Below are 24,758 nucleotides of genomic sequence, written 5' to 3'. Positions count from 1 at the left end.
GTCCCCTCCTCCCCATTTGAGTATCCAGTGTCCAAGTTGCCCATCTCCGTCCACTCTGTGTGTGGAGGGGGTGGGAATGTTTCTTGCTGTAAGGATTTGTTCCTTCTTTTGAGTTGCTGCTCCATAGGTATAGGTCAAGTTCATCAGATTGTATCAGCTCACTCTTTTTTTTTTCCCTCTTCTATCTTCTCCTGGTTGAGCTCTGATCATCCAGTCATTCGGTCCAGGTCACATGGGTGTCATCTGCAAGTGTGGGCGCTCCTGTGCACATGCCTTCTCTTCCCGTCAGCCGGTAGCTCCACTCTCCTCTCGAGTCCTCCATGGCCATGCCACTGACTCTGGGCCCAAGAGGCCCCAGGTCTCCTCACACTGCTTGCCAACCAGATCCCCAACTAGGTCCACACTGTGCCCATTTTTTAATTGGGTTATTTGTCTTTTTGTTGTAGAGGTGTTGTAGTTTCCTATGTATTTTAGAAATAAGTCCCTTGTCTGATGTGTCATTGCAAAAGATTTTTTCCCCATTCTGTGGATTCCCTTTTAACCCTTCTGGTGAAGTCTTTTGATGCACATAAGTTTTTAATTTTCAGTATGTCCCACTCATCTATTTTGTCTACTTTTGTTTGTGTAGTTCTCACAATGTTTGTAGTCTGTGTATTCCGTGAACTAGTGCCCTCACATTTGTCCCTAATTTTTCTTTGATGGTTTATACAGTTATTGCTCTTTCCAACTCTGTGAAAGAAAATTTCCAGGATACCAAACCAAACCTATTATCTTGTGGTAAGGAGTGCAGAAATGTGGATATATAGATATAGGTTTTCTATTTTATGTGTATCTAAATGCTTGAAAAATGAACATTGAATGCATTTTAACTTTTTGTCTGGGTTGTTGTTGAGAATGTACACAGCCAAACACGCACCGATTCATCAGTCTCTACTTGCAGAATTCAGTGACACCCATTACGTTGTTTGAATTGCGAAACCATTTTCACCCTCCGTTTCTAGGTTGTTTCTCCCCTAAGGTTCTTATGTAATCTATCTAGTTGCTGTTGTTATTTTGACCCCATATAGTTCTAAAAAAGAGCACAAAGGAATATTTGCTGCTACTTCTGCAAACAAAAGAAAAATATGCTAATTTTATTGTCTGTTAATTGCATTCAGTAATACTTGATAATACTTTTATACATTGTTGTTGTGAAGTGCCCTTGAGTCAGTTCTGACTCACAGTGACCCAGTATAGGGTTTCCAAAGAGCGGCTGGTGAGTTTGAACCACCAACTTTGAAGTCCAAAAAGACCTTGCAATCCAGTGCTTACCCTATAGCACCACATGAGGACTCTAATAGTTATATAGCTTCAGCTGTGTTCTAGAAACTTCTCAGTGCTTTGTAGATATTAGTCCATTTAAAGCTCACCATAGTCTTAGGGGTAAATGCTGTCATTGTACCTGTTTTACATATGAGGAAACTGAGGTGCAGAGAAATTAAGCAATTTGTCAACTTGTTGGACTTTTCTTTTTCTTAGTATTAAAAAAAAAAATCCTTAGATACACTTTACATATCATAAAACTCATCCTTTAAAAATGTGCAGTAAATGGTTCTAGATTGCTAACCACAAGGTTGGTGGTTCTGATCCACCTGGGTCACCATCAGTTGGAACCGACTTGATAGTATACAACAGTGTGTTCAGAATTGTGTAACCATCACCATGATCTAATTCTAGAACTTTCTCATCACCTCAGAAGGAACCTTGTACCCATTAGCAGTTATGCCTATTCCTCCCTCTTCCTTCCTGGCCCCTGGCAACCACGAATCTGCTTTCTGTCTATGGTTTACCCATTCAGGACATTTCATAGACTATTGTTGTTGTTGTTTAGTGCTGTTGAGTTGGTTCTGACTCATAACGACTTTGTGGTTTGCAGTCCAGTGCTGATACTACAGCACCACACCAGGAGTCCTTCACAGACTACAGTGGCTATTATTTTTTTTTTTGCTCCACACTGACTCCCAAAACACCCCAGCAGGACTGCGCTCCAGTTGACCCATGTAGTAGCAGACTCGATAACACCATTTTTTTTTCTTCCCCATCTTCCTTCCCCATCTATCCTAGGAACAGTTTCCAGTAAATGATTTGCCCCCAACTCCTTGCCTCAGGGTCCACTTTTGGGAGAATCCAAACGAAGATAGCCAGTCATTTTCTTTTTTTTTCTTCCCCATGAGAAACATTGGCAGGAGATGGGAGGAAGGCAGGGGATAAAGGTGCAGGTGTTTATTTCCCTGAGCTCTCCTGTTGGGTCACTGTGCTCTCCTGGGTCCCTGGACTGAAGGTCACAGTGGGGGGAGAGGGGCAGGTGTCTCTCATAACTCCCTTTGACCTGGCAGCCGGTGGTGCCAGCGTTTGAATCAAGGCATCTCCCATGTGTTGTTCTGTTTATTCTCTCCCGCCTCCCTCTTTCTTTGCTTGCCTGTTTTAAAGGGAATGGTGTAGTTTCATACTACACGCTTGAGTGATCCTTAACCTCACTGCTTTTTCTTTTTAGTGAAACAGTCATGCTATTATCAACATACCACAATTTACAATGAGATCTTAGTATAGACCGATTTGCAAGGGCTCTCCAGCTTTGGCTTTCTAAGTCTTTTTAACTGGATTCTCTCTTGCCACCAGCTCCCCCTGCCCCGCTCCCTTCTCTCCTTCCCTCTGCACACACAGAAAGGATCTTGGTGACTCAACAGTTAAGTGCTTTGTGGTTCCATGGGAAAAATATATGGCAGTCAACTTCTGTAAAGTTTCCAGCCAGGAAAACTCTGTGAGGCATTTGTACTCTTATCACGTGGGGTCACCCAACAAACACACACAGAAGCTCACAAACAGGCTCATAAAACACCACATACAGACACATACAGACACACAGATACACGGAAACAGGCACAGACACCCCCCCCACCCCCACCCACACACACACTCACTCACTCATTCTCCAGCCTCTTCGTTAGCATTAAGGCGCACAAGACCTTGAACTTAGACCTGGCATTTGAAAAAGGACTGGATGCGGTGCTGGCCCGATTCCCACCCATGTCCTGCCCATCTCCCTTGAGCTGACTAATTCTTTTTTTTTAAATTATTTTCTTCTTTCTTTGTCTTTTTTTTAAAACTGCCTTCCCCATTACCCAAGTTAACATAGCTCTAGCCAGTGAATAATTCTCCCTTCTCTCCCACCTTTGGTAACCATCATAGAATACTTCTTTTAGCATGAAAATGTTGTCTTGACTTTTTACAATAATGGTCTCATACAGTATTTGTCCTTTTTTGATTGGCTAATTTCACTCAGCCTGTCCTCCAGATTCATCCATGTTATGAAATTTCTTACCTTCATCAATATTCTTCATCAATATTCTTGCATAGTATTCCATTGTGTGTATGTACCAAAGTTTGTTTAACCATTCTTCTGTTGATGGGCCTTTAGACTGTCTCTATCTTTTTGCTGTGATAAGTATTGCTGTATTGAACATGGGTATGCATATATTTATTTGTATCACAGCTCTTATTTCTTGAGGATATATATGAAGTAGAGGGATTGCTGGGGTAGGGTATTTCTGTTTCCAACCTTTTAGAAAGCGCCGTACCATTTTCCACAGTAGCGCCATTTTATAATCCCACTAGCAATGTAAGAGTGTCCCAGTCTCTCCACACCCTTGCCAGCATTTGTGGTTTTCTGTTTTGTTTTGTTTTTAGCTTTGTTTCCAATGCTGGGATAAGATGGTAGCTCATTGTTGTGTCGTTTTGATCTGCATCTCTTTATTGGTTAATGATCTTGAGCCTTTCCCCGTAAGTTTGTTGGCTGCCTGAATGTGTTCTTTAGTGAAGTGTTTGTTCATGTCCTCTTTCCATTTTTTAATTGGATTATTTGTCTTCTTGTTGAGATGTTAAAGTATTCTAGACATTTTAGACAGTAGTCTCTTTTTTGATATGTCATTGCCAAAAATAATTTTCCCAGTCTGTGGCTTCTGTTGTAACTCTTTTGGTAACTTTTTTTTCCTTTAAGTTTTTATTATGAATTAAGTGATAGTTTACATGGGAGATCATTGGTTTTCCACTCATTGTTTCATTTTAATGATTACAGTCGCCTCCGTGCATCATCATTCAACAGTGTTTGCTTCTCTTCCCTTTGGATTTGTTGTTGTTGTTGTGTTTTGGGGGTGTACACAAAAACACTCAGGAATATATAATCATTTAAACAACCAAAGGGCACATTCTGCAAGACTGCCTCCTGGTCACCAGCACACCGCTTTTCCCTTTCCATGTATCTAGAGTCCTCAGCTGCTCTCTCTCTCCATGTCCTCATCTCTGCTTTCATCTCTGACGTTACTCCATCTCTGGATAGGGTCCTACATTCTGCTCATTCTCTTCTCCCTTGATGGTCCTAGAGTCCTCTTTTCCTGGACTATAAGATTAACTACGCCCCTCTTTTTGTTACAAAACTTCTACCATTATAATTGTGACGGTCACAATTAGTCATGAGTAACAGTTACTCAGTATTGAACAATAAGAATCTTATCCCCATTTCCTTTCACCAGACCTGTCTAGACAAGATGAAAACTATTCAGTGCAGACTCTACTTTTCTCCAGCACATTCTGAAACTAAACGCCTGCTTGAAAACTTGTAAGCCAGTTGCTTTGTGCCTTTATAACCCCCTCACCCCATTTTAGGTAGCCAATGTCTAAGTTGCCTGTCACTATCAACCCTGTATACATAGGGGATAGGATCGATACTTGATGTGAAGACTCCTTCCCTCTCTGTTGGTATTTTGAGTTACTACATCCATAAGTATAGGTCAAGTTCAACAAATTGTAGCAATTTACACTTGTTTCCTTTATCAAAAAAAAAAAAAAAAATTGTTTTTTATCTTCCTCTAGTCAAAAAGAGCTCTGGTAGTATAGTGGTTACAAATTGGGCTTCTAACCTCAGGGTCAGCAGTTCAAAACTACCAGCTGTTCCATGGGATAAAAATGAGGCTTTCTGCTCCTGTAAAGATTTACAGCCTTGGAAACCCTACACAGGATCGCAATGAGTCGGAACCGACTCCACGGCACATAACCACCACCACTTCTAGTTGAGTTCTGATTATCAAGCCATTGAGGCTAGGTCAAATGGGTATTATCTGCAAGTTTGGATGTTCTTTTGCATCTCCCTTCACTTCATATCAGCTGGATGCTTTATTCTCAACTCTAGCCCTCCATGGCTATGTCCTTGTCCATGGGCTCAGGTGTCCCCAGGTCTCACCACACTTTGGACCAACCAGCCCATCCTCTTCTCTCTCTCATCTCCAGGTCAACAGGAGTCTATGGAATGTGGTTGAACTCAGCCCATTTCTTCATTGCTGCCTTTTCCCCTCTTCCACAAACCAGTAGACCAATGGTTGCCAGAAAGGTTACATGGCTGTTCGTGTGTTCTCTTTGAGTTTCAGTCTTTGAGGGGGGGTTTGTCCTGGAAGGACTTGATTGCTTGCCTTGATGACGGCTCAGCAAACAATTTGCTTGTTCTTGTAGTAGCTCGTCAGACTGCCGTTTTTGTTTTGGGTTTTTCCTGCTGATCTTTCTTTGAAGACATCTTCCATTGTTCAGGCTATTCCAGACTGGTCTGCTTGTCCTTTCTAATGGGAATGTCCCACCTCAGAAGGTTCTGGATGGGACTCAGGATTCCACCTAAGGTCCTATACACTACTAAGACTCCACAAGAAGCCTCTTTCACTGGGCAAGTTCTAGAATCCCTTTTATGTATTCCAGTCAGTTATAGACTGAAGACAGGCTTACAAGCTTTCTGTAATCATGTTTCCCAATATTCCTTCCCACTTAAGTGTCTATTTTACAATAGTAGGCAAGGGTATTGGTGAATTTTTCTGATGCACATAGGTGTGTAATTTGTAGGAGGTCTCAGTCATCTATTTGTCTCCTACTGTTTGTGAGTTGTTAGCTGCATTTTATAGTGTATTTGTGTCAAGTATCAGAGCCCCTCATTTTGTCCTTATTTTTTCACTGGTGATCTTTATAGTTTTAAGTTGAACATTTAGGTCTTAAAACCATGTGGAGAGTTCGTTTTGTATACAGTGTGAGATATAGGTCAGTTTGTCATGCTCTGGTGGCTGGCATGTTACTGTGATGTTACAAGCTGTGCCACTGGTATTTTAAATGCCAACAGGACTGCCCATGGTAGACAGAGTTCAGCAGAGCTTCCAGACCAAGACAGACTGTAAAGAAGAAGAGGTGGATTTTACTTCTGAATGTTTAGCCTCCTCAGAACACTGATGTGACACATGCGTTCAGTGGTCCTGGTTCTTGCTCTGCTCTTGAACTCTGTCGCAAGAGTGTGTACACAGGAAGGGAACCCGGGGGAAGTATGAAAAGTGTTGCTACATTGTGTCACAGAGCAAAATGTGTGTGAACTATTGAACAGGAAACCAACTTGCTCTCTGAACTTTCATCCAAATCACAATAAAAAAGTTAAAAATGAATGTGGACCTGAAAAAGGGGTGAAGAAGAAGCTACAGGAGGTGACATAAATAGGCAGGAAGAATGAGAGCACCGAATTTCCCAATGGTGAACCAGGGGGTTAGCATGGATGCTGTACCACTAGTCAAAACAAGGCCAGGGGCAAACTGTGAAACAGAGCATCAGTTGTTCATATGCAAGTTTAGACTGAAATTGGAGAAAATTAAAACCAGTCTATGAAAGCCAAAATGTGTACTTGAACATATCCCTCTTGAATTTAGAGATCATTTCAAGAACAGATTTGTTGCATTAGACACTAAAGATCAAAGACCAGAAGAGTTGTGGGATGACATCAAGAACATCATACACGAAGAATGCAAAAGGTCATTATGAAGACAAGAAAGAAAGAAAAGACCAAAATGGATGTCAGAAGAGATGCTGAAACTTGCTCTCTAGTATAGAGATACTATAATAAATGGAAGAAATGAGGAGGGACAAGAGCTGAACTGCACTGGGAGGGAGCGCAGCAGCTATTGTGAGGATGGTGCAGAAAGAGATGGTGTTTTGTTCTGGTACACAACAGGGTTGCTGTGGGTCGGGACCTACTCACAGCACCTAACAATACCAACACATACAGTTCTAACATTACAGATGTCTCCCAACAGACAGACTTTCAAATACCTGTCTGTGTATCAGATTGTAGCTGAATCATAACCTTACAATGGTCCGACTTCTTTATCTTAGACTCTACTATGTTGTTGTTGTTAGGTGCCATGGAGTTGGTACTGACCCATAACGACCTTATGCACAGCAGAACGAAACACTGCCCGATGCTGAGCCAGCCTCACTACTGTTACCACACTTGAATCCATCTACTCTAGTCAGTAGAAATCTGTGCTGGAATTAGCAATCTCAGATTTTAATTTGGACTTTTCCTGTAGCTAGCAAAACTTCAGCTTCAGCACCTGTCTTCATTGCCGTGAGACCTGACGAACTAGAAAGTGCTGGGTTACCAGTACTGAACATTTTGATCAAGGATTCTGTAGAAGAATCCTGATTAATACAGGGTAAACGAATAACAGATTTTCAAATACTCCTGGAATCCAGATACTTTGCAGGCAAGGTGGCTGGATGAACCACTGGAATTAATGCCTGGAGATCATCTTTTAAGCCTAACACCAAAACTATCCCCTTAAATCTTCTTAAAACCAAACAGTAGTTTAGCTTAACTAGCAAAGAACTTGAGCATTATGGTCCTTTCAGAATTATGGATGTGGGATCGAATTTACAATAGCAACTCAGAAAGATTAGATGGGAAATCTGGGGCTCTGTGGGTTTATGCTAATGAGGGAGGAGCAACTCAGAAAAGGCGGGGCAAATGTTTACACAACTGGAAGAACCGGAGTCTTTGTCACTGAATTGCATGTGTTGAACTGGCATATGCTCTTGTATCATTCTCAACAACAACAACAAATACATTATTATTTTTTTTAATTCCACCTCAAAGCACCTCCCTCTGAGGCCTGGGCAGGGGTCCTAGCCATTTATTATTCTTTATTATGTATCCTTTTCCTACAAAGGGGGCCACAAACATCAAGTAAGTTGCAACGTCTACAAAACACAGATCTGACACTGTGTGACCCTAGCAGCTATTTTGTCTCCTTCTGTTATAAGGCCCTGGGCGTGTGGATATGTTTTCTGCTATACCTGAAGTGTCGCTGGCTCTATAAGTGTGGGATAAACAAGGGGCAAATTCCACCCAACAAGCCTTTCCTCTTGTGAATGTTAGGTGCTTGGGAGACAGAAATAAAATGTTTCCACCACAGTGCAGCTGGGACAGTAAGCTGGGGAGCAAAATGAGGGGAGAAGGGCAAGAATGCAATGTACAGTATAGTTTCCCAAATCTTTATTTTCATTTTAAAGTCCATTTTTTCCTTCCTGCCTTTTACTTCAAGCAGCAGGGAGGAAACCATACAGTCTCTTTAACATCTTACCTAGAAATCTCATTGGCTAGATATCCAAATTAATGACTTACAAATTCTACCCCTGTTCACCAAACATTTGAACATAATTCAGACAAGTTTTTTGGCCACTGCATAAGATGCATTGCTCTTTGGGCACTGTCTAATGGCATTCTCATTACTCCCTTCTAAAGCCTCACCAGAAGAACATTTAATGCCCACATGGCTAGAAATATTCTCTTGCTGCTGCCGTATGTCTTCTCTAAGATGACAGAGACTTTTGCTCTTTAGCTCTCCCCTGTCCTTGAGTCCTCACCAGAATTGTCTTTAGGTACATAATTCCAGCAACACTTTCTTTAAGGCAAACTTGGCTCTTACTATTGTTATTAAGTGCCGTGCAGTCGGTTCTGACTCAGACTGACCTTGTATATATAGGGTTTCTAAAGAGTGGGTTTGAACTGCTGGTCTAGCGGTTAGCAGTCCAGTGCTTATCCTATGCCCCTTAAAACGCTTCTAACCTCTACTTATTACACAGTTCCACAGAGTTCTGGTGTGGCTCTGTGGGTTAATGCACCAGACTGTAAAGCCGTTTGAACTGCGAAGTTGGTGGTTCAAGCTCACCAGCTGCTCCTCGGAAACCCTATACAAGGTCGCTATGGGTTGGAACCGACTCCACGGCACTTAACAACAACTACAATAAGCTACTTTCACATTTTAAGTATCTGTTAGAGCAACACCTCACTCCTCAGTACCAAATTCTCTCTTAGTAACCTAGTGCTACTATAATAGAAATAGCACAAGTAGGTGGTTTTAACCAACCGTTTATTTTCCCACAATTTGTTGTTGTTGTTGTTAGGTGTCATTGAGTCAGTACTAACTCACAGTGACCCTATGCACAATAGAACGAAACACTGCCTGGTCCTGCCCCAACCTCACAATCATCACTAAACCTGAGCCCATTGCTGCTGCCACTGTGCCAGTCCATCTCATTAGGGGCTTTCCTCTTTTCCTCCAACTTTCCACTTTACCAAACATGATATCCTCCTCCAGGGATTGTCCCTCCTCATAATATGTCCAAACTATGAAAGACAAAGTCTGGCCATCCTGGTTTCCAAGGATCACTTCTGGATATACTTCTTCCAACACAGATCGGTTGGTTCTTTTGACATTTCATGGTACTTTTAATAGTCTCCTCCAACACCGTAACTCAAATGCATCAATTCTTCTACGGTCTTCCTTATTCACTGTCCAACTTTCACATGCATATGAGGTGACTGAAAATACCATGGCTGAGCTCAGGCACACAGTTTAGGGGAAGAGGAGTCAGAATTCAGGGTGCTGGCTCTCAGGAAGGGTTTTCTGTGCCAGCTCTGGGGGGAAGGTCCTTGTCTCTTTAGCTTGTTTCCTCATTCCTTGGAGATCTCCATGCTGCTTGGCATCTATTTTCTCGTATCTCAGCTTGCTAGCTGTCTTGTTTAATCTCGTTTATATCTCAAGAGATAAAACTCAAGATAAACCCTACCAAAATCCTGTCTCTAACATAACAAAGACAACCAATTTCCCCAATGGTTTGTAACCACAAGCAAAGAGGCTGGGTTTTGGGAGACATAATTAACACTATAAAGAATGCCCTAGAAAGGTGAGAAGCTGGAATGATCCATGGTCTGGCTTATATGCACTTAAATTGGGTGAAATGTTAAAATTACTAACATGACAAAGTAAGTAGATAAAGTGCCTTTATTTAATCATTTCATTAGAAAAACTTTAAGGATCTTTCCCCAAAATCATTAAATGTACCAAAGGGAGGTTTGTTGTTGTTCATGTTGCTAGGTGTCATCGAGTCTGTTCTGACTCATAGCGACCCACTCCTGGCCCGCCTCACAACCCTTTGGTACACTTTAGCCCATTGTTGCTGCCACTGTGCCCATCCATCTCATTGGGGTCTTCCTCTTTTTTGCTGACCCTCCACTTTACCAAGCATAATGTCCTTCTCTAGGGACTTGTCCCTCCTGATAGTATGTCTCACCATCTGGCTTCTAAGGAGCGTTCTGGCTGTACTTCTTCCAACACAGATTGGTTTGTTCTTCTGACAGCCCATGGTACTTTCAATATTCTTCTCCAACGCTAAAACTAATGCAAGTTGGTTTCCTGTTCAATAGTTCATACACATTTTGCTCTGTGACACAATGTAGCAGCATTTTTCATACTTCCCCCGGGTTCCCTTCCTGTGTACACACTCTTGGCGACAGAGCAAGAACCAGGACCACTGAACGCATGTGTCACATCAGTGTTCCGAGGAGCATTTGCTGTTTGGAAAATTGCCCCTTATTTACAGCAGCCACGCACAGCAGATGAAAGAGGGATTCTTATATCTGTGCTTAACTAAGTGACAAAAGGCACCCTCGTGGCACAGTGGGTTAAGCATTAGGCTGCTAATCACAAGATCAGTGGTTGAAACCCACTAGCCACTTCACAAGAGAAAGATAAGACTGTCTGCTCCCATAAAGATTTATTGTCTCAGAAACCCTATGAAGCTGTCTCACTGTATCTTAGAGCTGACTTGACTCAGTGGCAGGGAATAGCTAAGTGACAAGATAGGGAGTTCAGAATGAAAACTCATTTGAAATGACACAGCCAGGAAGTCATAACACCTACGTTTGGGTTTGTAGAATTCATTTTTTTTCTCTCTTTTTTTTTTTTATCATGCAGAAAGACACTTCTTGGACCGACTTATGGTTCTCCCATTGAGCAGATCCAGCTCCTCCCAGTGAAAACCACTATTGAACTCCAGAAACGCTACTTGGTGTTTATTAACAGAGACAAGGTACCCAGCCCTTCTGCTCTTTGATTCCGTAGGATGAGCTCATGTATTATGAGAAACAGTCAGTCCCAAGTCTTGTTACGACTCAAGAATGCTCCATTTAATATTCAGGTCCAAGGGTAGGCAGAGCTGGGAGCTAGTGCAGGTTCTGCTCCGGACCTCTGCAGTAAAGCCAGTATCTCAGTAAAGCAAGTCACATGCCTGCTTTGCTCTCCCAGTACATATAAAACTTATGTTGTCACTAGACTATAGTTTATGAAGTGAGCAGTAGCGTGATGACAAAGTTTGAAATAGTGTGAGAATGACCAACACGGGTCTCAGAGACATCAAGTGAGAATACACTTTGGGAAAAATGGCGCCAATAGACATGCCAAAGCAGGGTTGCCACGATCCTTACATTTATTATTATTTTTTAAATGCAGAGTCTGCAAAGCAGAGTAAAATGAGGTGTACTGGTCAAGCTTGAAGCTGAGAATTGCTACAGATTAGGGGTGACTCTTGGAAGACCTTGCTGGCAGTTCTTTATTTTTGGTACCCCAAATTAAGATCACTACCCACCAAAGGATCCTTTTATTTCTGATTTCTTTCCCTGGAAGGTTTAAATTTTTCATTGTTGTTAGATGCCACTGAGTTGACTGACTCATACAGACCCCATGTGACAGAGTAGAGCTACCCCGTAGGATTTTCTAGGCTGTAATCTTTATTCAAGAAGCTCTGGTAGCGTAGTGGTTACGAATCGGGCTGTGAGCCTCAAGGTCAGCAGTTCAAAACTATCAGCTGCTCCACAGGAGAAAGATGAGGCTTTCTGCTCCCGTAAAGATTTACAACCTCGGAAACCCTGTATAGGGTTACTATGAGTCAGAACTGACTCCACGGCACATAACCATCACCACCAGCTTTATTCAGCACGGTGGCTCCATATGCTAAGTCCTAGACTGAGACCATACATCAGGATTATTCCAGAAAGCCCTGAATATCTGACCACGAAGAAGACTTGGAGGAAAACATCCTCTCTCCATAGCTACTGAGCCTGCATGGAGGGCTCCCCAACCCCCCATGTTGGAAATCTGCGTCATCTCTAAGGGACCACCCTGTGGGCTCTGCGTGTGTGAGTGCAGCTGAGGCAGAGGTGGCATTTGCCCACGGGAAGGGTTTCAGAGACACAGGTAATATGAGAAAGCGCTCAGCACCACAGGGGCCCAGTCATCTGGTCTGAGCCCTCAGGTACATCTTTCTCTCTAGGTCGGACTACAGATCCTACCTGTAGATGGCAACCCACATAAGACATCTGCTATCATTTGCCACCCCAATGGGGTGGCTGGGATGACCCTTTCATACGATGGCAACTATGTGTTCACGGCAGGAGGACATGACCGCTCAGTGGTGCAGTGGGAAATTAACCTGAGGTACGTGAGGTGGGTAGGCAGCAGGGCCCCTTCAGCCAGGTGTCAAGTGTAGAGGCCATGAGACAGGCACTGTGTACACAGGCCAGTACCTGCGATGCTCACACGTTGACGTGGGAGACCCGGAGCTGAGCCACAGTGATGGACTGTGAAGCTCAGAGACAAGACCCAGGGGGTTGCACCTCTCACAAGCAGGGCTGGAGGGAGGCAGGGAAGGAGGTCAGGGGAAGGAACCACGTGTCTGGAGAAATATTGCTACTTCCCCGTACTGTTTTACAGAGCTCATTGAGCCCTTCACGCATCACCCGCGCTATTATCCACCCTCTGTATGCCTTTACTGACTTTTAAAATATTTAATGTGTTTGGGGGTTTGGTTTTGTTGTTTGAAATTTGTAGCCATTTCGTTGTTGCTGAGAACGTATAAGGTAAGACCATTTCTACGTGCACAGTTCAGTGACGCAGATCACATTCTTGGAGGTGTGCAGCCTTTTTTACCTTGCTGTTCCGGAGTCCCTCCTCTGCAAACATGAACTCACGGCCCCCTAAGGTTCCTGTTTAATCTTTCCAGCTGCTGTCATCAGCATCGGCTGATCCCATTTAGAACTTAACAGACTATCATGCTTAAGGCTGACATTTTTTTTAGTAGTCAAGTTAAATTGTTGTTTGGTTTTAAGAAGCATTGACAGGATATTTTTGGCTTAAGGTTTAAAGATTTTTCTGGGGCATTCCTTGATTTGATGAGCTTGTTATGTGCGAGGGGACTTCGGAAGATTGTGGGGAAAATGGAACGAAAAGATAATGGGATATTTATAGTTTTATTATATATATGGAGTCCTGGTGTGATGCTATAGAATAAGCACTGGACTGTTAACCACAAAGTCACCAGTTCAAGCCCACCATCCAGTCCTCAGAAGCCCTGTGTTGTTTTTGTTAAATGTAGATGTGTCAGTTTCTACTCCTAGCGATCTGAGGAGCGGCTGATGAGTTTGAACCTCCAACCTTACGGTTCAAACCAACCTTGTGGCCGAGTGCTTATCCCACAGTGCCATATTAGGACTCCATTGTAAGTCCTACACAGGGTTCCTATGAGTCAAAAGTGAGTCAACAGCACTTAACAACAACAATAAAACTACCTATATATTGTATTGCACATGGAAGCAGGTACCTATTGTTGTTGTGTGCCACCCAGTCGATTCCAATTTATAACAACCCCAAAAGACAGAGTAGAATTGCCCCCATAGGATTTTGAAATCTGTAATCCTTACCCAAGTGGATCACTGAATTTTTCTCCCTTGGAGTGTCTGGGTGGGATTGAACCCCCGACCTTTTCTATTAGCAGTCAGATGCTTTACCATTGTGCCACCTGAAATACCTAACTAGTACAAACTTCAGAAGATCCTCTGTGACTTGTGCCACCTGCAATCATGTCCCTACTTGGGGAAAGCCTGTGCGAATCTGGGAGGGTCTTGAGAGAGTTGCCAGGTGGAGAAGAAAGGAAAAGTCAGCCCAGAAGGATAGATCAAGTGTGCCGGAAGCACTTGGCGGGAAGACTCGCTAGCAGGGTGGTCTTGAACCTTGACCTTGAGTTTGGGCAACCCTTGAAGAGTTGCTGGCTTAAAGTTACAGTTGGGAAGGGGCTTCAGATTGTGGAAGGGACCCTCTGTTGTCATCAGCTGGAGGAGGTGATCAAAGGAGGAGGGAGATTCAGCAGGAAGGTTGGACAGGACGTGGTCACCTCAGGCAGCTCTTGAGCTCCCCTGCCACCTGAGGGGACAAGAACACTTCCCACAGGTATTTGCCACACTGCTCCATGGGCATGTGCATGAGTGCCCCAGGTGGGCAGGTGGTCACCACACCCATGAGCTGTGTGGACTGAAGGTCCTTGTAGTCAAGCTGTGTCTCCTCCACGGTTCACTTCCCTCTAGCATCCTTTCTTGCCACACCAGCTCCAGTTTCTGCTCGTATATCTGTGTGTTTTGTCTACTCTTCTTACCCCACCTGCCCTCACTCAGGTGGGAATCGGTAAAATAGTAGTGGTTGTTCACTGCCATCAAGTGGGCCCCCGACACAGAGACAACGCTGTCCGCCCATTGAGATCCTAAGGTTTCCACTGGCTGGTTTTCAGAAGTAGATGCCCAGTCCTTTCTTCCTCACCCACCTTAGTCTAGAAGCTCCATGGAAACCTGCTCGTCATAGCAACACACAAGGCCTCCATTGACAGACGCTGTGTGCACTAGCTGGGTATCAAACCCAGGACTCCTCCATGGCAGGTGAGAATTCTACCACTGAGCCATTCCCACTGCCTAAGGTCAGGCTGGAGAATTCTGTAGTTGAACATGGGCAATTGCATGGACTCGGAAGTCAGACTGACATCCATTTATCTACACTGCTGGCTGTGGGGTCTGGGGCAGGTGTCTTAACATCTCTGATCCTTAGATCCCATGACTGTAAAATGGGGATAATAATAGAGACTTTCATCAGACCTTTGTAAAAATTAGATTGGTTAATGCATGCAAGCACCCAGCTCAGAGCTAGATATTTGGTAAAGTACTGTATTTTCACATATAACATGCCCACTTGGGAAACGAAGGCGTAAGGGAGCTGTGCAGTTTGCCAGAACTGTATAGCGTTCTTGTTATTTGTGTAAAAGTTGGTAATGATGTCCTTCCTTCACATCTTCCTCACAAAAGCATTTGCTTATGAGCTCAGGATTCTTACTACTGATGGAGGGAGCAGGTGTTTAGGGGGCCTTCTCATCTACCCCAGTCCAGCTGGGCTGCCACAGGGTAGAGTGGAGCCACTGAGCAGCCGGCTCCCAGAAGCTCGGCCAGTCCCATGGGCCACTCGGTCCGATGCTCTCACTTAAGAAGCAACACACAACCAGCCAAGAGGCGCCTTGTTTCCTGAAAGAGCAAATGTGGCCCATGACCCCCAGTAAAAGGCAAGGGCACATGGTTCCTGCAGACATTAGAACATCTCGTCGTTTGCTCTTTCAGGAGTACAACTACCCAGTGGAATTCAAGTTGGACCCGTAGCCATCTAGAATTACAGATGCTGCTCTGACTCTAAGACCTCAATGAGCAGATCTTGTGAATTGGGGGATTTAGGCACAGGCAAACAGCACCCCCTTGGAAAACCCACCATAATCATGCCTTCAGAAGGGAAACTGCTGGGCTCCCACCGACTGCTTGCTCCCAGGGCTCTGGGAAAACTAAGACCTGGGGTGGGACGTGGAGTTGGGGGTCGGGGTGAGGACGATGGTCTCCTTGTACTTCTGTTTCTGTTCCCTCCTCTGTCAACTTGGGATATAGAACGATGGAGATGAAAAAAAAAGACACCAGCTTCTTTCCAGTCGCTCCCCTATGCCTGGCCAGAGTCCAGCTTTCTGTGAATTTCAGTTTAATTTGTTGTGAGGACAAAGGATCGTTATAACCTAATTAGCACTTCATTGCTGCTTCTGATATCTTAATATGTTCAGCACTTCACTAATGGGAAGAAATGCAAAAACCCTAAATAATAAACAAACAAAGCTCCTACTAGACTTGAAGGTGCTGACTTGTGAGATAAAATGAAGATGCCGAATCCCCTTCCATTCAGCGCTCGTGGTTCCAACCCACCAGGGACTCTTGGGGGAAAAGACCTAGCAGTAGATTCCTGTACAGATGAACCCAAAGCAAAACAACCGATAACCCTGAGCGGTTGCATGCTCATTTGCCAATTGCAAGGTCAGTGGTTCAAACTCAGCAGTTACACCGTTATGTGGTAGTGACGTTGTGGTGAGTCTGCAGTATGGAGTAGAACTGCCCTCCCTGTGAGGTCTTCACAGCTGCAGTTGTTAGTCCAGCTGTTAGCTGCCATGCTACCAGGTCTCCGTTCATCAAGATGGCAGCTGTACTCTGTCCGACAGGTTCACTCTGAGTCAGAACCAACTCAGAGATACACAACAACTCCTGGTTGTGGTTAGGTGCCATTGAACCGGTACTGACTCTTAGCAACCCTGTGCACAACAGACCAAAACACTGCCCGATCCTGGGCTTAACTCACAGTCATTGCTATGTCTGACCCCATTGCTGTTACCACTAGAGGGCTCCCTCTTTTTCTCTGACCATGTGCTCTACCAAACTTATCTCCTTCTCCAGGGACTAGTCCCACTTGATAATATGTCCAAAGTATGCGAGATGAATTCTCACTCTCCTGGCCTCCAAGGAGCACTCTCCCAACACAGATCTGTTTATTATTTTGGTGGTCCATGGTTCTTTTTAATATTTTCCTCCAACACTATAACGGTCTTCCTTATTCATTGTCCAACTTTCACATACATATGTGGTTACTGAAAAGACAATGGCTTGGGTCAGGAACACCTTCGTCCTCAAACTGCCGTCTTTGCTCTTCAACACTTTACAGAGGGCTTGTGTGGCAGATTTGCCTAATGCAATACATCGTTTGATGTTTTGACTGCTGCTTCCATTAGTATTGATGGTTGATCTGAGCAAAATGAAGTCTTTGACAACTTCAACCTTTTTTCCATTTATATGGATGTTGTTTATTGGTCCAGTGGTGAGGATTTCTGTTTTCTTTACACTGAGATGCACCCCATACCCAAAGCTGTGGTCTTTGAGATTCATCAGCAAGTATTTTAAGTCTTCTTCTCTTTCAGCAGGCAAGATTGTATCATCTGCCTATCACAGGTTGTTAATGAGTCTCTCCAATCTTGATGCCACGTTTTTCTTTATATAATCCAGCTTCTTGGATTATTCAGCATACTGATTGAAAAAAATATGGTGAAATAATACAACCCTGGCACACACCTTTCCTAATTTTAAACAATCTGAATCTTGCTCTCCGGCATAGAGATGTTAAAGCAGATGGAACAAGTGAGGAGGTACAAGGGCTGAACAGAAAATTTCAAAGGTCAACTCAAGAAAACAAAGTGAAATACTATAACGAAATGTGCAAAGACCTGGAGTTAGAAAACTAAAAGGGAAGAACAAGTTCAGCATTTCTGAAGCTGAGGGAACTGAAGAAAAACTTCAAAACCACGACTTGCAGTATTGAACAACTCTGAGTAAAAGAGGAAGACCTCCAGTGAGACGGATTGACAAAGTGGCAGCATCAGTGGGCTCAAGCATGGCAATGATAGTGACGTTGGCCCAGGATCAGGCAGTGTTTCGTTCTGCTGTGCATAAGGTCTCTATGAGTCAGTACCGACTCACATTCTTTATGCTCATCCCCTGACTCGTTGGCACCTAACAACAACAACAACAATGGGAAAAATATTGAATGATGAAGAAAACATCAAAAGAAGATGGAAGGAATACAACAATTCCTAGGCCCAGAGTATTGTCATTGGTGTAGATCCCATTTCTCCGGGACTCGCCCTTCAGCCTCTGTCTCCCATGGTTCATGCACACTCTCTCCCTTTTCCACATCTTTACTAGCAAGCCCCACTTTGTGTTCCTGGCATCTGCATTAAACTCTCCCATCACTTTCCAATACTCATCCTCACCTGTCCCCTCCTGCCCTACCCTGCTCAGACTGGAGCGGAGTCCTGCATTCATATCTTTGCTTCACTCCCTACAAGCCCTGTGACCAAAGGCAAATCCCTGAACTTCTCTGAGTCTCAGTGGGTGATGTAACTCCTTCTTCTACTCTTCCCCTTCCTCCTCCCACTGGGCCCCAGCTCCAGCGCCCAGGACTTCCGGAGCTCGATCTCATATCGTAGACACTGCCATATCCACCTTGCTGGGCACAGAGGAGGCTTTCAGTAAGCATTAGCTTCTCTTCTGTGCCCCATAACCTCTTGTTGCTGTAGCTTGAGCATACTTAAACCCAACGTAGGCCCAAAGGGGACTTTCTGAAGAGGTCACTGGGGACCTGGAGACCCCCTCGGTTGCCCTCTGTCTCCTCTCCCTGTCTGATTTTGATCTAGGTTCCAGTCACCTTGCATTGGGATATACTACACTTCAAGTTCATGACCACGGACAGTTTCCAGATTCCCCAAATGGTAGTGCTAGCCTCAGAGAGTGTGAGTGTCCAGCCCTTTGGTTCTTCCCTGGTCAGCTGGCAGTGGCCATGAAGCCAGGGCCTGCAGTGTAGCCCAGCCACAAGGGCTTCTATAACAAGCTGGTCCCAGAGGATCAGCTCTTGTGATTCCCAGGGGCAAAGGTGGTCTGCTGTCCTGTTGGGGTTGTGGCAGCCCCCTCAGCTGGACATCAGCTCCCATGACCTGGGAGCAAAGCCCTGCATTCAGGTGATGATGGGCTCTTCTGGGGGGATCCTTGTGCCTCTGAGCCCCTGCCCACCTGGAATGTACCAGGCTCCTTCCCCCAGCCCCTGACCCAGGGCCCAATAAGAGGGCTGTGGCACATTTGTGGTTCCCACTATATGAAGATACTCTAAGAAGATGTATCTCAATACCCATCTCGTTGGTTATAACGACCAAAGTCACTGTCTGCAGGTCCATGTCTGTGGGCCAGGCATCGTCTGACCCTGTCCTCACAGCTCTGCTGTCAGGGCTGTACCGTGGTTACCCCGTTGTATAGATTGGGAAATTCGCTCAGAGGAGCCAGGTGACCCACTTGACCCCAGTGATGAAGCTGGTGTTCATGTAGGGCCTTCCTAGTTCTAAGGCACTCAGCAAACATTCGTTCTGAGAGGAAAATGAAGGGCGTTCATTCCCATTCTTTTTGTGTTTGTATATAATGTATATAATGTCTGTCTCTGCCTCATTCTTTTCTTTTTTAGCTTTGTATTGCGAATTGGGTGAAGGTTTACAGAGCAGATCAGTTTTCCATTCATACACATTTTGTTCATTCCCCACAATATAATATCACTTATCCCACTTCCTCCTTGTGTTTCTAGTTTCATTCCTCCTTTCCTACACCTTCCTTCTGTCTGAACTTTGTCCTTGTTACATTCTTTATGCTCATCCCCTGACTGATTTATCAAATCACCCAGCGAGGCAGATTCTTTTCTTAATTCCCATTTTACAGATGAGTAAATCAAGGCACAGGAAGTTGTTGGTACTTGTCCACAGTCATACAGTTTTCAAGTGACAGAACCCAGGACTAAATGCATGTCTGACTCCATAATCCGTCAGACATTTCACTACTTAACCCTTAATCTCCTGCAGAAGTATACTTTAAGATCCCCACTCAGGATGGATCTCCTGATTAGTAGAAATCCATTGATCAGATTACCAGAATGATTTCATGTTACCAGCCTTTTGTCTGAGGAAACATCGGTCTCATACGTAAGGTTGTTTCACTATTTAAAGGGCTTTTCCCCCTTCCAAAGTATGTCTTTTTTATTGTTGTCGTTAACATACAAAGCAGGACATACACCGATTGAGTCGTTTCTACGTGTACAATTCCGTGGTGTGGAGTCCGCTCTTGGAGTTGTGCACCCATTCTCACCGTATTAACATGGACTCACTGCCCCATAAAGCTCCTAGCTAACCTTTTGAGTTTCTGTTGTCAGTCTTGTCTGAAGTAGAAAGTTCTTAAAAGATAACATTGCTCAAGGCAATGTATTCTTTCCTCGTTCATCCAAACTATTGGCTGGTGTTTACAAGACTTCAGGGGATATTTTTAGTTTGAGAATTAAAGATGATCTCAGAGGAATAGCATAGGGTTCAGTCACCTTCCATGGCTCCAGAAAGTCTGGAGTTCATGAGATCTTGAAATTCTGTTCTCATTTTCTCCCTTTTGCTCAGGATTCTTCTATGGAATCTTTGACCAAAATATTCAGTGATGTTACCTGGGCGCCATCCAGTTCTTCCTGGAGGCAAGTGGTGAGACATTCCATATCCTCAATCCATTGGTCCTGGTGTCTGTTGCTGTACTAGACCCAGACTTTGTGAACCCTGCTACTTTGTTCTTCTCTTTCAACATTGTTTTACCTATTCAGGGCCTCTTGCCATAGCATTTAAAGTTGAGGGCTGCTTTTTGTATCTTTGTAAAGAAGCTGGCTAGAATTTTGATCAGGATTATATTGAATCTGTAGATTGCTATGGGTACTACTGAGATCTTATCAATATTAAGTCTTCCAATCCATGAAATGGAACATCTGCTTATCTAAGTCTTTAGTCTATTTCAGCTATATTTTATGGTTTTCATTGTATAAGTCCTTTACACCTGAGGTGCTTTATTTTCTTAGGATACTATTCTTTTTTTTTTTAAGGTTTTTATTGTGGATTGAGTGAAAGTTTACAGGGCATATCATCAGTTTTACATTCAACAAATCATACACCTTGTTTCATTACATTGATTATAATCCCCTCCATGTATCATCAGTTAACAGTATTTCTCTCTATCCACTTCAGCTTTTTAAAACAAACAAACAAACAAACAAACAAACAAACACTCAGGCATATATAATAATTTACATCTCCAAAGGGCACATTCTGCAAGTCTGCTCCTGGCCACTAGCTTCTTAAGTCCATGAATCTAGAGTCCTCAGCCGCTCCCCCTCTCCATGCCCCCATTTCTGCCTTCATCTCTGGCGCTGCTGCTTTCTGGATAAGGTCCCTTTTTTTTGTTACAAAACTTCTACATTTACAATTGTGACAGTCGCGATCAGCCATGATAACAATTATTCATTATTGAATTTTATCGCCATCTCTTTTCACCAGACCCATCTAGACAAGATGACATCTCTTCAGTGGGGACTCTTTCTTTCCCCCCATACTCTTAAACTAAGCTCCCTCTTGAAATCTTATAAACCAGTCACTTCATGCCTTTATTGCCCCCTCTATTATTAATTGTTTGGACCTCTTTCTGTAGGTTTTGAATTGTTTCCAATGCTGTATCTATCTTACTTAATTGTTCCTGTAGCACTTTCCTGACTTCTTCCTTATTTTTCTCAACTCCAATGTATAGTGTTTTGATACATTTTATAATCATTTTTCTGAATTCTTTCTCTGGCATTTCCAAAGCCTGCCCATCTTCCAGTATGGAGTGTAGGTCTACTTCTAGCTCATTTGCCTCAGTCACTTTTTCTTGTTTCTGGTCGTGTGCAGATATATGGTCATCTGCTTCTGTTTTTTGGGCATCTTCAGGGGTTATCTATGGCCTTAATACTTAGATGGGTGTGTATTTTGGTATTTTTTATGCTTTCTGATTGCCTCCAGGTAGATGTGATCAGGAAATGGGCTTCCCTTTTCACTCTTCTTCTTGAGAAATTTCAAGATGCCACTGTTGGTCATTTTGACGTAACTTAGGATTTAATTTTCAGCCTATTTGCTCTTTTGTCTGCTTATCCTGCTCCACAATCCCCGTTCAGGTTTTTTTTTCTAGTTATAAACAGTTCAGGGCCGGCTGTGGCCATTTGGTTTTAAGTGGAAACTGTCTCTTTAAATTTCGAGGAGATCTGTGCGCATGCGTAGTAGAACCTCTGAGGGTGGGGATGGGGTGTCCACTAACTCAGGCACCCCTATTGTCACCAGAATGGAAGTGCGCAGACAGCAAGGGACCAGTGAACAGATAACAAAAGAAAAGAATGTCCACACCTTTATGTGCGAGGTTCTGCCAGGCATCTGTGGGTGCTCCGATCCTTCCTCCGCTTGGTCTCACACAAGATGGTGGCTCCTAGTGCAGCTGAGCATCTTGAATTAGAAAGCAATGGGTTTCTTGCTTCTGCCACAAATTCCCCCAGCTATAAGCCTTCCATCCTTCTAAATATTCCTTTATATGTGGTTCAGAGTTCTGGGACCATCCCCTGAACCTGCTTGGCCCGGTATTCTGTGTTGTTGTTGACGGAGTTCCTTACTGCACTTCCACCTGGTCCGCCATCTTGTTTGTTCTCTAGAATACTATTCTTAGATAGTATTGTAAATGGAACTATTTCCCTCATTTCTCTGTCAGATTTCTCATTATTGATATATAGAAACTCAACTGCTTTTTGTTTGCTGACCTGGTGTCTTGCAACTTGGCTAAATGCCTCTATTAGCTTTAGAACTTTTTTTGTGGACTCTTTGGAATTTCTTCTATATAGGATCATATCATCCATGAATAGAAATCATTTTACTTCTTCTTTTCCAATTTGGATGCCTTTTACTTATTTTTCTTGTCTTATTGCTCTGACTGGAACTTCTAATACAATATTGAATAGGAGTGCTGAGAGTGGGCACCCTTGTCTTCCTCCTGATTTCAAGAGGAAAGCTCTCAGTCTTTCTCTATTAAAGTATAGTGTTGGCTGTTGACTTTCTATCTATTCCCTGAATCCTCTTGAGGAATGCCTTGTATTCCAATCTTCTTTAGAGTTTCCACCAATAATATTGAGTTTTATCAAATGCTTTTTCTGATTATGTAGCTCTTTTCCTTTGTACTATTGGTGTGATGTGTTTTATAATTGATGTGACTGCCTTTATAATATTAACCCATCCCTGTATGCCTGGAGTAAATTCCACTTAGTCGTGGCTTATGATTGTTTTAATGTACTGTTGAATTCTGTTTGCCGGTGTTTTCTTGAAGATTTTTGAATCTGTATTTGTGAGACACTGGCCTGTAGTTTTTGTTCTTGTGGTATCTTTGTCTGGTTTGGATATCAGGGTTAAGTTTATTTCTCTGTCCTTTGCAAGTGTTTAAATAGTATTAATGTGTGTTCTTCTCTAAATGTTTTTGGAAGTCTCCAGAAAAGCCGTCTGCTCCAAGACTGTTTTTTGTTTGTTTGCTTGTTTGTTTTGGGGGGAGGTTTTGGATCACTACTTCAATTTGTTCACTTGTCTGTTGAGACTTTCTATTTTAAAGTACCTATTTTAACAACTGAGAAAAGGAGGATGAGAATAATTTGCATAGCTTGAAGAATTCATCTAAGTCCCTAAATTGTTCATGTAGAACCTGTGGAATTGGTGTGTGTTTATATATATATATATATATATATATATATGGAGCTCTGGTAGCATAGTGGTTACGAATAGGGCTGTGAACTGCAAGGACAGCAGTTCGAAACTACCAGCTGTTCCATGAGAGAAAGATGAGGCTTTCTGCTCCTGTAAAGATTTATAGCCTCGGAAACCCTGTACAGGGTCTCTATGAGTCGGAACCAACTCCATGGCACACAGGCACCACCACCATATATATATATATGCTCAACAATGACAACAAAAGAAAATGTTTCAATTTTAAAAAGAACAAAGGCAGGGAGGGGCCCTATTTTTGGAAACTCTGACCCTACTTTACAGAGCCACCACCAACAAAAACCAGTCATACCAAACCCATTGCCCTGAAGCCAGTTCCAACTCATAGCACCCCGACAGGACGAGAGTTTCCAAGGCTGTAAATGTTCATGGATGCAGCCTGTCACATCCTTCTCCTCCAGTAGAGCAGCTGGTGGGTATGAACCACTAACCTTTCAGGTAGCCACCCAGTGCTTAACCCACAGTGCCACCAGGACTCCTGTGCACAGTACACAGTGATGAAAACTGAAAACAACCCACTCTCCATTGGTAGCACACAGGAGAAGTCCAGTGAGCACCAACCCCCACGGAGGAGCCATTAAGAAGTGGGACTCAGGGATTCCGCGTCCTTACCAGAATGTCCCTAATCTATAATTACTTACATTGCCTCTGCGCTTAGGGGAAGAAATCCCCCAAACCATTTAAAGGGTGACTTGTACTCTAAGGGACAGCTCCAGGGGGGAGCTGGGGGGTGGGAGGCGTTTAATAAAACCTGTTTGGTAGTTTAAATAAATAAATAAGTAAATAAGTAAGTAAGTAAGTAAGTAAGATGTGGGACATATATGTGCACCGAGTCCAAAGGAACATACAGGATTTGCTATCAAAGGAAGAAGGGCAAGCTGGCAAAACAGTGTGCAGAGTATGATGTCATTTATGTTAACAGTAATAATCAGCCTCCGAGCACTTAATCACCATGCCACTAGGCCTCCTGTGTTAGAGAGCAGAGGATTATTTTTACCTGGCTGGCATGACTCCCTTGTGGCTCTTGGGTTTTGTGGGAGCAATTAGTGCTGGCAGTCCACCTATACAACGTCCTGTTCTCTCAGCTGGGCTGGGCTGGGCTAGGCTGGGCTAGCGCTCTGCTCTCAGGTTACAAGGAGAGCTTCTCTGCTCCAGAAACTTCTGCTTTCAGAGTT

General features: G+C 43.5%; 1 protein-coding gene across 1 annotated transcript in view; it reads left to right on the top strand.

Moving 5' to 3' along the window:
- The window catches only part of WDR66 (WD repeat domain 66), a 148,389-nt gene that overhangs the window by 92,389 nt on the left and 31,242 nt on the right, over positions 1 to 24,758 (top strand). Inside the window, exons 15-16 of the mRNA XM_006865490.1 lie at positions 11,151 to 11,265; positions 12,505 to 12,668. Coding sequence (XP_006865552.1) covers positions 11,151 to 11,265; positions 12,505 to 12,668 — 279 coding nt within the window. The remainder of the gene's footprint in view (positions 1 to 11,150; positions 11,266 to 12,504; positions 12,669 to 24,758) is intronic.

The sequence above is a fragment of the Chrysochloris asiatica genome, unplaced genomic scaffold (assembly GCF_000296735.1).
Source record: "Chrysochloris asiatica unplaced genomic scaffold, ChrAsi1.0 scaffold00078, whole genome shotgun sequence".
NCBI lineage: Eukaryota > Metazoa > Chordata > Mammalia > Afrosoricida > Chrysochloridae > Chrysochloris > Chrysochloris asiatica.
Note: the sequence above shows the minus strand (reverse complement) of the source record. Positions and strands in the feature narration are given on the sequence as shown.